Source organism: Amphiprion ocellaris, chromosome 17 (assembly GCF_022539595.1).
Source record: "Amphiprion ocellaris isolate individual 3 ecotype Okinawa chromosome 17, ASM2253959v1, whole genome shotgun sequence".
NCBI lineage: Eukaryota > Metazoa > Chordata > Actinopteri > Pomacentridae > Amphiprion > Amphiprion ocellaris.
In genome coordinates this window covers 22,749,167-22,763,035 of record NC_072782.1, presented here as the reverse complement: position 1 = coordinate 22,763,035, position 13,869 = coordinate 22,749,167, and the positions used below count along the sequence as shown (strand labels likewise).

The 13,869-nt window shown below is 38.2% G+C and overlaps 2 protein-coding genes across 6 annotated transcripts in view; both read left to right on the top strand.

The window, feature by feature from the left end:
* Nucleotides 1-9,599, top strand: part of ttc28 (tetratricopeptide repeat domain 28) — a 185,322-nt gene extending 175,723 nt beyond the window's left edge. For 3 of the 5 annotated variants that reach the window (XM_023276807.3, XM_055019430.1, XM_055019432.1), the window contains 6 exons: nucleotides 505-581; nucleotides 2,402-2,425; nucleotides 3,048-3,177; nucleotides 5,368-5,475; nucleotides 5,557-6,196; nucleotides 7,788-9,599. In XM_023276807.3, coding sequence (XP_023132575.2) covers nucleotides 505-581; nucleotides 2,402-2,425; nucleotides 3,048-3,177; nucleotides 5,368-5,475; nucleotides 5,557-6,196; nucleotides 7,788-8,886 — 2,078 coding nt within the window. In that variant the 3' untranslated portion in view covers nucleotides 8,887-9,599. The remainder of the gene's footprint in view (nucleotides 1-504; nucleotides 582-2,401; nucleotides 2,426-3,047; nucleotides 3,178-5,367; nucleotides 5,476-5,556; nucleotides 6,197-7,787) is intronic. The other 2 variants (XM_035951235.2, XM_055019431.1) reach the window with 1 other exon arrangement.
* An 870-nt stretch (nucleotides 9,600-10,469) lies between these two features.
* Nucleotides 10,470-11,952, top strand: LOC129347312 (tetratricopeptide repeat protein 28-like). The gene has a single exon (XM_055004042.1). The coding sequence runs from the start codon at nucleotides 10,470-10,472 to the stop codon at nucleotides 11,241-11,243; it is 774 nt and encodes a 257-aa protein (XP_054860017.1). The 3' UTR covers nucleotides 11,244-11,952.
* The last annotated feature ends 1,917 nt before the right edge of the window (nucleotides 11,953-13,869 follow it).

Here is a 13,869-nt window from a genome sequence, read left to right as displayed (position 1 = left end):
TTTTACTTGAACGGAAACTTATGTGCATTAACAATTGAAAATTCATAATATATTGCTCCTCTTTTACAGGTTTTCCCTGTTTAATTACCGATGGAGTGTAATCACAGAAAGAAGTACTATTTTACATGTTAACCATACAAAAAAGGCCATAATTGTACATAATGTCCACATTAACAACCTACATTTTACGTTTTGTATTTTGCTCTTTCACTATGTGTGATCATAAAATGACAATGTTTGTATTCAAATTAGCTAAAAAAAAAATGCAGATATTTACCATTATTTACAGGCTTGCAACATTTTTTTCTACAAATTTTTTCAGGCAGCCTTGCCATCAGATTTTTTTCCATTTTCTTTACAGTTTTTTTTTTTTTTTTTTTTTTTTACAGTGTAGATCTCGTTAAAATTAAGCTCTTTAAAGGATCAGCTGTCAAAAGTGAAACCTGACCACATCAACTGTTCACAGTTGAGGTACTAAGCCTCTTTGTTCCTGTGCTCCTCCAGGTCTGACTCCTCCAGCTCTCCAGGCTCTCTGCAAACTGGTCACAGCATCTGAGGCCGGAGAGCAGCTCATTCATAAGGTACTGCCATGTTGTACAGTACAGGAGTTCATGACAGTGGTGGAGGAAGTATTCAGATACTGTACTCAAGTAAAAGCACTTAACAATGTATAAAATTTTAATTATCAACAAAATACACTTTTCTCAAAGTATAAAAAGTTTTCAGAAAATCTGCTCTGTGGCTGATATATATTTGTCATTACTGGATTCAAAAGTTTGGGATCACTCAGTCAATTTCATGTTTTCCATGAAAACTCACACTTTTATTCATGTCCTAACATAATTACACAAGGGTTTTCTAATCATCAGTTAGTCTTTCAACACCATTAGCTAACACAATGTAGCATTAGAACACAGGAGTGATGGTTGCTGGAAATGGACCTCTGTATCCTTGTCTAGATATTCCATTAAAAAACACCAGTTAGAATAGTCATTTACCACATTAACAATGTCTAGACTGTATTTCTGATTGATTTAATGTTATCTTCTTTGAAAAAAATGATTTTCTTTCAAAAATAAAGACATTTCTAAGGTGAGCCCAAACTTTTGAATGGTAGTGTATAGAAACATGTTACTGTTATAGCTGAACTAGTCTGAACTACATTATACACAGTTAAGGTAAATTCATGGTTTCTGCACTTCAGTACCCAGACCAATACTGATCCTGAACACGGGGAACAAAATTGCACATGACTTTATCCTTAGTACAATATATAGTATAGAACAGAGGTACTAATTTAATAATTTCACATTTTCACACAATTGGTAATAATCACTTAACTGTCAAATGATTCTGAATTGTATCACCTCTCAATAACTGTGTAATTTCTAAATTGAACAGTAGAGTGTTTCCCCTAATGAACAAAAAAACCCACTATAGAACAATTACTATTTCAAACACATACCCTAGAAACTCATTGCAACAAAAATGAATAAACCTGTAGTTGCTGAAACTAAATTGAGTACATGGAGGGTCTCCTCTCAGACCCACAGGGTTCAATACTTAGCCCAACACTCTAAATCATTTACATCAACAATATAACTCATGATGTAAACAATTTGCACATCCATCTGTATGCCGATGACACCATTGTCTATACAGCTAGTTCCTCCCTCCACACTGCCACGTCTGCGCTGTTAGTTTTAATAACATACAACATGCTTTTTCCGATCTTCTTCTGTCACAAAACATAAGCAAAACTAAATGTATGGTCTTCAACAGAAACCTCCGACAAATCGAATATCCAATCAAACTTCTCTCCTACTTGGTTAAATAAAGGTTAAATAAATAAATAAAATATATTTGTGATTTCCAATCAGTATATTTGTCACTTTACAGTAATGTGATTACTGTAAGGTGCTAAATGATATAGCAGAGCGGTGTACTCACTTCTGTTCATTATTGTAAGTGTGCTCTGGTGCAGTATTTGAGTAAATATACTTTGTTTCTTTCCATCACTGACTCATGCCAATGTATTGCATGTGTTGTTGTTGCTTTTGTTTCCTGGTGTGCATCTGACATGGTCATGACATGTTCTCCATCCTTTTCTTGCTCCTAACGAGCTGTCAGTTAGATCCACCATGCAGCAGGTAGAGGACCATTATTAAAAGGATACCACTATTCATCCCTCATATACAGCTACATGTATATCGGTGACAGTCAGCTGGTTGCATCACCTGTTTGCTTGCCGTAGCTCTCCATTCGGTATTGTCAGGCATCATCAGCATAAGCAAGTCATCCCTCATGCATGGCTGAGTGTGGAGTGACTCAAATCCAAACTTTACACAGGAGTTAACCGCTAAAGTTGTGTCTCCTCTTCTCTCATACCCACTTCACAAAGGCGGTTAAAAGCATGGTGGGAATGGTAAGTGTTTCATGATGAAACCTGTGACTTCAGACACACACAGACACATTAAGTTGCTGTATGTAGGGCTAATATATGAAAGATCTTTGTGACGTGGGCGCTGCATCAGTCTTGCTTGAGTCAGAATTCTTGAATCAAAAAAATAAATTGTGTGATGGGGTTTTATTTTCATCTCAGTTTTCAAATCTGACATACACTACAGTTTAAAAGTTTGGGATCACCCAGGCAATTTCATGTTTTCTCACTTTTATTCATGTGCTACCATTTTTTGTTTTCTAATCATCAATTAGCCTTTCAACACCATTAGCTAACACAATGTACCATTAGAACACAGGAGTGATGGTTGCTGGAAACGTTCCTCTGTACCCCTATGGAGATATTCCATTAAAAATCAGCTGTTTCCAGCTAGAATAGTCATTTACCACATTAACAATGTCTAGACTGTATTCCTGATTCATTTAATGTTATCTTCATTGAAAAAAATGCTTTTCTTTCAAAAATATGGACATTTCTAAGTGACCCCAAATTTTTGAACGGTACTGTAGTCAGAGGTAATAAACCAGCTTTCTCCTTCTTTTCTTTTCCATCTATCCAGTCATTAACTCCTCTTTTCTCTCCAAAGCTTCACCAAGTGCTGGTGCAGTTGCAGTCGGGTGACAAAGAGCAGGACTTTCCACTGGCTCCCATTCAAGTGTCAATAAGTGTGCAGCTCTGGAGGCTCCCAGGCTGCCACGAGTTCCTGGCTGCACTCGGTGAGTCATCATTTGAGGATTCATGTTCATTATTCACGCTTTGTTGTAATTTATTGATTTTCAGAATGATGTCAGCTGTAGATCCTGGTTCGCGTCCCGGCCTTCCTGGGATCTTTCTACATGGAGTTTGCATGTTCTCCCTGCGTATGCGTGGGTTTTCTCCAAAAACATGCTGAGGTTAACTGGTGATTCTAAATTGTCCGTAGGTGTGAATGTGAGTGTGATTGTTTGTCTCTCCTGTGATAGACTGGCGACCGACCTGTCCATGGTGTCCCCTGCCTTCACCCTAAATCAGCTGGGATAGACTCCAGCCCCCCATGACCCTAATGAGGATTAAGCAGTGTATAGATAATGGATGGATGGATGGATAGATGTGTGGGTGGATGGATGGATGGATGAATGTCAGTTGTAGGTATAAAAGCCATGTAGCCAATCTTATAAACCGATCAGATCACTCAGAGGTGATTTCCTTCATGATTCTAATTAGTCTTAGATGCTCACGTGTTTCTGAAGACACCTAAATAAACAAATGTATCAGTCAGAAATATATTGCTGACTTACTCACTGTTTAGGTAAAGCAGTTGAAAACAAGCTTCTCCCTTTGAATTCTATCATGAAATCAGCATGAAGGCTGGTCCCATCAAAGTTTCTAAGTCATAATAATTTACCAAAAATGTGTTTCTTGGTTAATAAGTCATAGTAATCATAGATTAATCAGATGTTATTGCCAGATTTAAAAAGAAATTAGTTTTAAACAAACTCTTCCAGCATTACTCAGTTTAGCTCTTTACCCTTTTACCTTATCAGGAGCCAATAGGAGATCAACAGTTCATTAAAACTTCATTAGAAAGTGGTAACATTTTAGGATCTTAATCTACTTTTTGTTCTTCAAATTTTGTGTACGTAAAGCTTTAATATTCAAAGTGCCTCATTACAGCAGCTTTTAAATACATCGATTGGAGTAAATAGTACATGATCAAGAGGAGAACTCAAGTAAGGTCAACTAAAGTGAAGTTCAGTCATTCATTCAGCCTTTATTAATTGTCCTAAGAAATTGTAAAAAGAAAAGCAAAGAAAAAAAGAAAGCCAAAGATAAAAATAAAAAAATAAAGAGATATACTTAATGAGAATGGGCCCTTTGCTCCTGTCACATTTACCTTCACATCAGTGGAAACAGCATAGAACTCAGTAATGTGTTTTGGACAGTTAGAATGTTACAAAAAAAATGAAAAAGAAAAGAAAAGATGAAAGTTGAATTTCTTACACAGGTGCTACCAATATTTAAATTTTGTTTTATTTTATTTGTTTATTTTCATTCTTGTCTGTTATCTGCTCCAACACAGCCGTACCAAAAAAAAAAACATGACTATACATGTTATAGATATTTTACTGTAATTGCTGCTATTCACACTACTTTACACATTAACTGTGGAAAGATATTTCACAAAGCTGGATATATCTTCCAACAACTTGCTGACAACCTCCTCCCTTAGTAAACTGTTTTTTGAGCCATGCTGCATTCATTTTTTTCCCTCTCAGTCTGTCTTGCTGCTTCCTGTCTGCTTTGTGTATTCTCCTGAATTTTTTTTGACTTGTGACTGTCACTTACTATTGAGTCACTTGTGGCTTCCCAGGTGTGTGGAGGAGTGCAGCATTTTTAGTTTTTTATAGAATGTGGTTCTGTTAACAGTTTATTGTCGGAGAATTTTTGAATGAGACATAGAAGGAAGTAAATTTGGTATCACAAATTTAAGCTTCGAGTTAGTTCATTTTTCCAGACGAAACAACGCGTTACACATGATACTTCCCAGGACTGTCAGAGTTAAAAGTCCTAGGATTCTATTTGTTTTGTACAGTTTGTGGCCGTTTGGTGATTGTTTTACAAAGACAACATGACTTTCAAGCTTTTGAGGATTTGGGGTTCAGAAGGTCAAATATAAACATTAACATTTCCTGTTTTACTGAAGATATTGCCAAGTAAAATTGTGAAAATATTAATTTAAAACATTGTGATATGAGTAATTGAAGTAAGTACTTCAAATGAAAGTCTTTTTTATTTATTATTCTATTTTTCTATTCTTTCAATTTGCTGTTTTTTCTTTCTTTTCAAACATGCACTACATAATGCAGTTTTCTTTGTGTATAACATGTGCAGTACAAATGTACTTGCCTTGTCTCTGTCTCTGTCAGGTTTTGATCTTTGTGAAGTCGGTCAGGAGGAGGTGGTGCTGAAGACAGGAAAACAGGCCAGCAGACGCACCATGCATTTTGCCCTTCAGTCTCTTCTTGCACTGTTTGGTGAGAATCATTCATAACTTTTGGCATTCTTTCAAATTGAATCTTTTTTCTATATTCACACTAATACTCGTCTTTCTTTAGACTCCACAGAGCTTCCCAAGCGTCTGAGCATGGACAGCTCCTCCTCCCTGGAGTCTCTGTCCTCTTCTCAATCAGCCTCCCAGCCGCACTCTTTACCCCTCTCCTTCAGCTGCTACCCCCCTCAGCCCTCCTTCTTACCCCCCGTCTGCCCGGACAACCTCTCCTGCGACGCCATCTCCGTCTACAGCCTCAGCTCCCTTGCCTCCTCTCTCAGCTTCCTGTCTCGACCCGAGCCTGCCGGCAGCGACATCATCAGCCAGCGTTCGCACCAGCAGGAGCCGGAGAGAGCTCGAGGAGGGGCTGGCCTCTACACCTCGCAGCGCCACTCAGGCGGCTTGTCGAGAGGCCGATTGACCAATCATGGAGGAGGATTGGCAGGAGAGGGAGAGGACGAGGAGTATGAGGGCTACTCCATTATCAGCAGCGAGCCGTTGGGACGAGGAGGGAGGGAGTGTGACACTCTGCCGCTGCCTGCAGGACACCGACACGGCAGGAGTGGTGCTGGGAGAGGAGCTGCTGGGAGTCATGGATATCCTCTTACTGTTTCTTCCAAAGGAAGCATCAGCACACCTACATCTCCTATCAAAGCTCCATCACTGCCACTGACAGCTCCTACCAGCCCCAAAATGAAGTCAGAAATGTAAGCCAGCCAGAAAGGAGTTATTACTGTTCTTTCTGAAATGCATGAGCTTGAACTGTCTGAACCTTAAAATCTACCAGCAACTTTAAAACACATTATCTTTGAAAAAATTACCAAAAATCACACCTCTTATCAGAGCCACACAAATGTAAATACAGATAGAATCTTCGGTTGATTAAGTTTTGGACAGTCCTACAACCTTACCCCCATCCAGGCTCTGTTTAATATTTTCAATGAGGCAACAGTTTGCTGTTTCTGATGAGTGGCCTGGTCTGAAACCAAACTGGTGTGGATGAAGAAGTTCACTGTCCTGTAGATAGTCTATGAGTTGTGTAGCGATTACTTTTTCACGAACCTTAGACAGGACAGGTAAAATAGAGATTGGGCGATAGTTATTTATATTATCCTTACTACCTGATTTAAAAACCAGTACAATGACAGACTTTTTCCAGTCAGGTGGAAATTTACAGGATCTAATAGAGAGATTAATGAGATGAGTCAGTGGTTTTAGTAATATTTTGCTGTATGTTTTGAGAAATGCAGTACTCATGTTATAAATATCATTAGTTTTAGAGTTAGATAATTTATTTATAATCTTAGCAACATAGTTGTGCTTTATGTTCCAGTGAAAAATGAACCCACAGTGAGTAAAAATATGACACCCAGAAGCTGCTCAGAGTTCAAAGAGCGAAGAATCAAGCATGAATTATCGAGCCAACCTGACACTTCTCTCACCGTAGCTGTCAGTTTGGCTTGAGCTTGTTCTTTCAATTGTGCATGGCTAAAAATCACAGAATAATCAACATGCATTTGGATACACTTGAGGAAGATCTTTTTTTTCATTTACACTAGGCTAATGCTGTTTATATTGAGTCTGCTGCGGGGTTATGTAACAATCAGAGTACGTTTGTCCATTTGTTTGTCTGTCTGTCTTTTAGCAACATTACTCAAAAACAGACAAATGGATTTGGATGAAATTTTCAGGGAAGGTCAGAAATGACACAAGCACCAAGTGATTAGATTTTGGCAGGTATAGTCTGGATCCACAGCTTTGTTAAAGATTTCTGTATCATTGCAAGATAGCGGCATGATGTCACTGTAACTATGACAACAAGTGAACACTACATAGGCTGCCTGCTGATGATCACATGATTGCGATCCTACTACAAATTGACCACTGCGGACTTATCGGGACTTATCCATCAGAAATGACACAAGGAACGACTGATTAAATGGTGGGGGTGTTTCCGAGTCCCATCAATTCCTGCCGCTTGTTCCATATTTAGGTCACGTGATTCGGTATCCGGATGTAACATACACATGCATAACTGTGCTCAGTGCTAGGTCATTTTGTTTGTGGGTACATGCTAAATGGTTTGTGCTTTTCTAGCTTTGAATGTTGCTCCCACAAGAAATTGTGGAACAACATTATCTCCTTTCATTTTGTAAAGGTTGGATGAATGTATCGTTGCTAAAGGAGATGAGCAAAGATATTTCAGCTTCTGTCCTATTATACCAGGATGAAAAACAACAGTGACAATAGACACATATTTAATTTATATATAATTCTTTCTGTCCTTTTGTTTTCCAGCTCATCTCCACAGCGGACCAGGAAGGGCAAAGTTAGCAGCTCTGAGTCGGACCAGTCGAGCACTGAGACAGACAGCACAGTGAAATCCCAAGAGGAGAGGACAGGACCCGCGGGACAAATGGATCCCCAGGAACTGGCCCAGAAGATTCTGGAGGAGACCCAGAGCCACATGCATGCTGTGGAGAGCCTGCAGAAAGCAAACATCAGAGCAAAAACGCTGCGGGGAGCTGAAGGGAGAGAAGAGGCCAGACAGCAATCTCTGTCAACTCCCACAACCCCAACTCTGACCCCCACTGGTGGAGCTCGAGGGTTTCAGCCCTCTGAGACCAGTGCATTCAGCCGACCACCAAGCAGGACCAGTCTGAAGGCTTGTTCCTCTCCTCTTTCTAGTCATCCGTCATCCCTCTCCGCTTCCATCTCAACACCTCCCCCCACTCGTCCTAAACCTCCATCCCGCTCTTCATCGCTACAGAAAATCAGCTCAGGCTACAGCAGCCCAGCTCATTCCTCTCCATCCCTGTCTGTGAAGGAGAAGAGTTCACCTCTCCCTGTGGCCTCTCCAGGTGTGCAGCTCAAACTGAAATATCCCAGCTTGCCTTACACCGCCCACATCTCGCCTTCACACTCGCCTGCCGACAGCGCCCCGTCGCCAGCCCTTTCCTATTCCTCCACCGGATCCATCTCAGCCTCCTCCAGTCCTGCAAACACCCCCGAGCTGAACCAGACCAAACAAGAGAACAAAGGCCAGGCGATGCACAGCTTAAAAACATTCTGGGCCAACGCTAGCCAGAAACATGAGGGGCCCTGCCCGGCCAGCTTACTCCGAGGCGGGAATAAGAAAATGAGTACAGTTCAGAAAGATGTTTTGGGTTTGCTGAATCTTTCACCTAGACACGAGTCTGTCAGGAAAAACGCAGAGGATCCTGAGAATCACAACACTGATGACAGACCAAATGGTCACCAAAAACTGGAGGGTAAACCGCCTCCGCCTCCATCTGCTAGTCTTCCCACGAACTCTAAAGGAGGCATCAGACTTCCTTCTGGGAACGGCTACAAGTTTCTCTCACCTGGACACTTTTTCCCATCTTCTAAATGTTGAGAGTTTGGATGTTTGCCCTGCTGACCCAGGAGCCAGTTGACCAATCCTCTGGCTCATTTTCTGTTTGTGTACCACGACTGTCAATTTTTCAGTGAAACACAATTTTAGCAACCTCTGCTGAAGTTGCAGATAAAAAAAGTACCGTTTCATACTGATTTTACATGTTTTTGTGAAGGGATGTAAATGTTTGGAATGTGATGACTGTGCCTTCTTCTGGATAGAGCTGGAAGGACAAAATAACTCTGAGAGAAGTGTTTAGTCTCTGGCTTTAATTAATGTTTTCATGACTGACTTGAGAGCATGTGTCTCGATTCCTCCGTGTACACTGAAAAGAAATGTCTTGTCAGTCAGTTGACTGAATGAACCTTTTATGTCAACCTGAACGCTCGCTATATTTGTGTAAGCTGACCTGAATTGATTTATTGTGTAATAATTATTGTTACCAATGGTTATTGTCGTCATTTATTTTATTAAACTGTGTTTTCCAGGTATTATTACACATTTTATAAAGACAATTAAAAACAGAGGAAGAAGTAACGAAAACGTGACATTTTTTATGCAGGTTTGGTTATATGTGTGAGTGTCAGCATTGTACTTCCTCCTGTTGAGTGTTTCATTAACTTTATAATGTACAATTTTACAGCTCTGATAGACTACTATTCAGAAAAATCTCAATTCTTAAGGAGATGACAAATAAAAATGTTCTTTTTTCCTGGCCTTTCTTTAATGACATAATTAAGCTTGAGATTCTTTGCTCATTGTTTTTATTTCTAATAACCAAAAAACAGTAAATCTTAAATTAGATATCAGCAGTTACAATGTTTATTTCATTCTTCTCAAAAACTCAAAGAATAGGCATTTTCTGCTACTTTATACATGTATTCTCACATGTGTTTTGGGAGAAGAATATTGTACTTCTTATTCTGGTACACATTTAATTAACAGCTGTTGTTAGTTTTTAGATTGCAATTTTACACAGCATATGATAACTTTTTAAAATATGATGCACTTTTAGATATTTAACAACCTAAGAGCACAAACGTTTAAAATTAGCTGCACTTCAACACAGTAAGTCATTGCATTTTGGTTGACGTACTTACTTTTACTTAGGTAGGACTTTCACTAGTTGAATATATAATAGTGTGACATTAAATAACTCTCTTACTTAGCTCTAATTTTAACACAGTACTAGAGTACAGTAAATATTTATAGAAATTTTATGAAAACACTTTTTATATATAACTGTGCTCTTTTAATCCCCTTATGTCTGCCACACTGTATTGTTATTCTCTTTTCTCTTTAAAATATATCATTGTACACTTGACAGTTTTTATCATAATTGTGCCTTTATGGGCTCTATGTAACTATGTTTTTTATTAGTTGTAATCGTTATAGCCACTATTTATATGCATAAAAATAATAACATCATTTCTATGGGTTCAGGCACAATAGTTTGAAAAAAATTACTCTGAAATATGTAGATTTTACTTTATAAAATTTGCACTTGTATGTGAAGAATTTGCATAAATTGAATTAATAATTTCTCCTGAAATGGGAGGATTACATTCAAAATAAGCACTGTCATGATAATTAGTTGTGCTTTCTCAAGCAGGACCAGTCTGAAGGCTTGTTCCTCTCCTCTTTCTAGTCATCCGTCATCCCTCTCCGCTTCCATCTCAACACCTCCCCCCACTCGTCCTAAACCTCCATCCCGCTCTTCATCGCTACAGAAAATCAGCTCAGGCTACAGCAGCCCAGCTCATTCCTCTCCATCCCTGTCTGTGAAGGAGAAGAGTTCACCTCTCCCTGTGGCCTCTCCAGGTGTGCAGCTCAAACTGAAATATCCCAGCTTGCCTTACACCGCCCACATCTCGCCTTCACACTCGCCTGCCGACAGCGCCCCGTCGCCAGCCCTTTCCTATTCCTCCACCGGATCCATCTCAGCCTCCTCCAGTCCTGCAAACACCCCCGAGCTGAACCAGACCAAACAAGAGAACAAAGGCCAGGCGATGCACAGCTTAAAAACATTCTGGGCCAACGCTAGCCAGAAACATGAGGGGCCCTGCCCGGCCAGCTTACTCCGAGGCGGGAATAAGAAAATGAGTACAGTTCAGAAAGATGTTTTGGGTTTGCTGAATCTTTCACCTAGACACGAGTCTGTCAGGAAAAACGCAGAGGATCCTGAGAATCACAACACTGATGACAGACCAAATGGTCACCAAAAACTGGAGGGTAAACCGCCTCCGCCTCCATCTGCTAGTCTTCCCACGAACTCTAAAGGAGGCATCAGACTTCCTTCTGGGAACGGCTACAAGTTTCTCTCACCTGGACACTTTTTCCCATCTTCTAAATGTTGAGAGTTTGGATGTTTGCCCTGCTGACCCAGGAGCCAGTTGACCAATCCTCTGGCTCATTTTCTGTTTGTGTATCACGACTGTCAATTTTTCAGTGAAACACAATTTTAGCAACCTCTGCTGAAGTTGCAGATAAAAAAAGTACCGTTTCATACTGATTTTACATGTTTTTGTGAAGGGATGTAAATGTTTGGAATGTGATGACTGTGCCTTTTTCTGGATAGAGCTAGAAGGACAAAATAACTCTGAGAGAAGTGTTTAGTCTCTGGCTTTAATTAATGTTTTCATGACTGACTTGAGAGCATGTGTCTCGATTCCTCCGTGTACACTGAAAAGAAATGTCTTGTCAGTCAGTTGACTGAATGAACCTTTTATGTCAACCTGAACGCTCGCTATATTTGTGTAAGCCGACCTGAATTGATTTATTGTGTAATAATTATTGTTACCAATGGTTATTGTCGTCATTTATTTTGTTAAACTGTTTTTTCCAGGTATTATTAAACATTTTATAAAGACAATTAAAAACAGAGGAAGAAGTAAAGAAAACGTGACATTTTTTATGCAGGTTTGGTTATATGTGTGTGTCAGCATTGTACTTCCTCCTGTTGAGTGTTTCATTAACTTTATAATGTACAATTTTACAGCTCTGATAGACTACTATTCAGAAAAATCTCAATTCTTAAGGAGATGACAAATAAAAATGTTCTTTTTTCCTGGCCTTTCTTTAATGACATAATTAAGCTTGAGATTTTTTGCTCATTGTTTTTATTTCTAATAACCAAAAAACAGTAAATCTTAAATTAGATATCAGCAGTTACAATGTTTATTTCATTCTTCTCAAAAACTCAAATAGGCATTTTCTGCTACTTTATACATGTATCCTCACGTGTTTTGGGAGAAGAATATTGTACTTCTTATTCTGGTGCACATTTAATTAACAGCTGTTGTTAGTTTTTAGATTGCAATTTTACACAGCATATGATAACTTTTTAAAATATGATGCACTTTTAGATATTTAACAACCTAAGAGCACAAACGTTTAAAATTAGCTGCACTTCAACACAGTAAGTCATGACATTTTGGTTGACATACTTACTTTTACTTAGGTAGGACTTTCACTAGTTGAATATATAATAGTGTGACATTAAATAACTCTCTTACTTAGCTCTAATTTTAACACAATACTAGAGTACGGTAAATATTTATAGAAATTTTATGAAAACACTTTTTATATATAACTGTGCTCTTTTAATCCCCTTATGTCTGCCACACTGTATTGTTATTCTCTTTTCTCTTTAAAATATATCATTGTACACTTGACAGTTTTTATCATAATTGTGCCTTTATAGGCTCTATGTAACTATGTTTTTTATTATTAGTTGTAATCGTTATAGCCACTATTTATATGCATAAAAATAATAACATCGTTTCTATGGGTTCAGGCACAATAGTTTGAAAAAAATTACTCTGAAATATGTAGATTTTACTTTATAAAATTTGCACTTGTATGTGAAGAATTTGCATAAATTGAATTAATAATTTCTCCTGAAATGGGAGGATTACATTCAAAATAAGCACTGTCATGATAATTAGTTGTGCTTTCTTTTTTTTTTTTTTAAAACAATATTTTATTAAATTTTAAATAACAAAACAAAATAAGGAACCAGTCAGCACAAGATCCATCAAATTAAGTATACAGAGTGCAAAAAAGAAAAAACAAATGACAACAATCAGCGCACATGGTCATCACATTACATGAATTATGTTATCATCTATACTTCTTCCCTTTCCTTCCCTAATAACAAGATACACTGCAAGCGGATATCATTACATTTCTTATCGTTTATTTGTAAAGACAAAGGAAGAGCATCCCTTTTGTAGCAGACCAAGAAGGTTATCAGGAAGATAATTAAGAAATGGTTGCCAAATTTGATAAAAGACATAATCATTCCCCTTCAGGGAGGCACTGAGGTGTTCCATAGGAAAAACTTGGAAAGTTTCTTTGTACCATTGGGTAAAGTTGTGCTTTCTTAATGCTATAAACACAGATGTAAAGCCCGTAACAGTTTCAGTTTACATTTACAACTGAACATTGTTAGTGACTTTTATTTATTGCAAATGTAGAGCTCATATTTTATTGTCACTGACACCTACTGTGATAGCATATCACCATATTGTTGTCGAACACAGCACACAGTTATTTTACTTAAGTAAAAGTGTCAATACTGCAATAATGTAATACACTCTTAAATGTTAAAGTCCACCATTCAGAAGTTCAGTTACTTAAAAATATGCAAGTATTTACATCCAAAAGCCACGAAAGTAAAAGTACTCAAAATATATGCAACAATAATTATTTATATATGAATGATTATAATTATTGATAGACATGCATATCATGCTAATGTTACACCAAATGACGGTTGTGTTATCTTTAGTCATTTTATATCCTGCTGTGCAGTTTGTGGATCCCTTAAATTAAGCTTTAAATATGTACATAAAATGATTCAAACATGTCCAACCACAATAGATTGTGCATATTCCACCAGAATAAAACAGCAGATACTGATATGTTCCAAATAGTCAAAGTTAGCTTTTAGCAGGACTACTTCTGTTGGTGTCTTCATAC

Excerpts from the sequence above, each read along its gene's own strand:
- LOC129347312 (XM_055004042.1), top strand. The coding sequence starts at position 10,470 with ATGATAATTAGTTGTGCTTTCTCAAGCAGGACCAGTCTGAAGGCTTGT.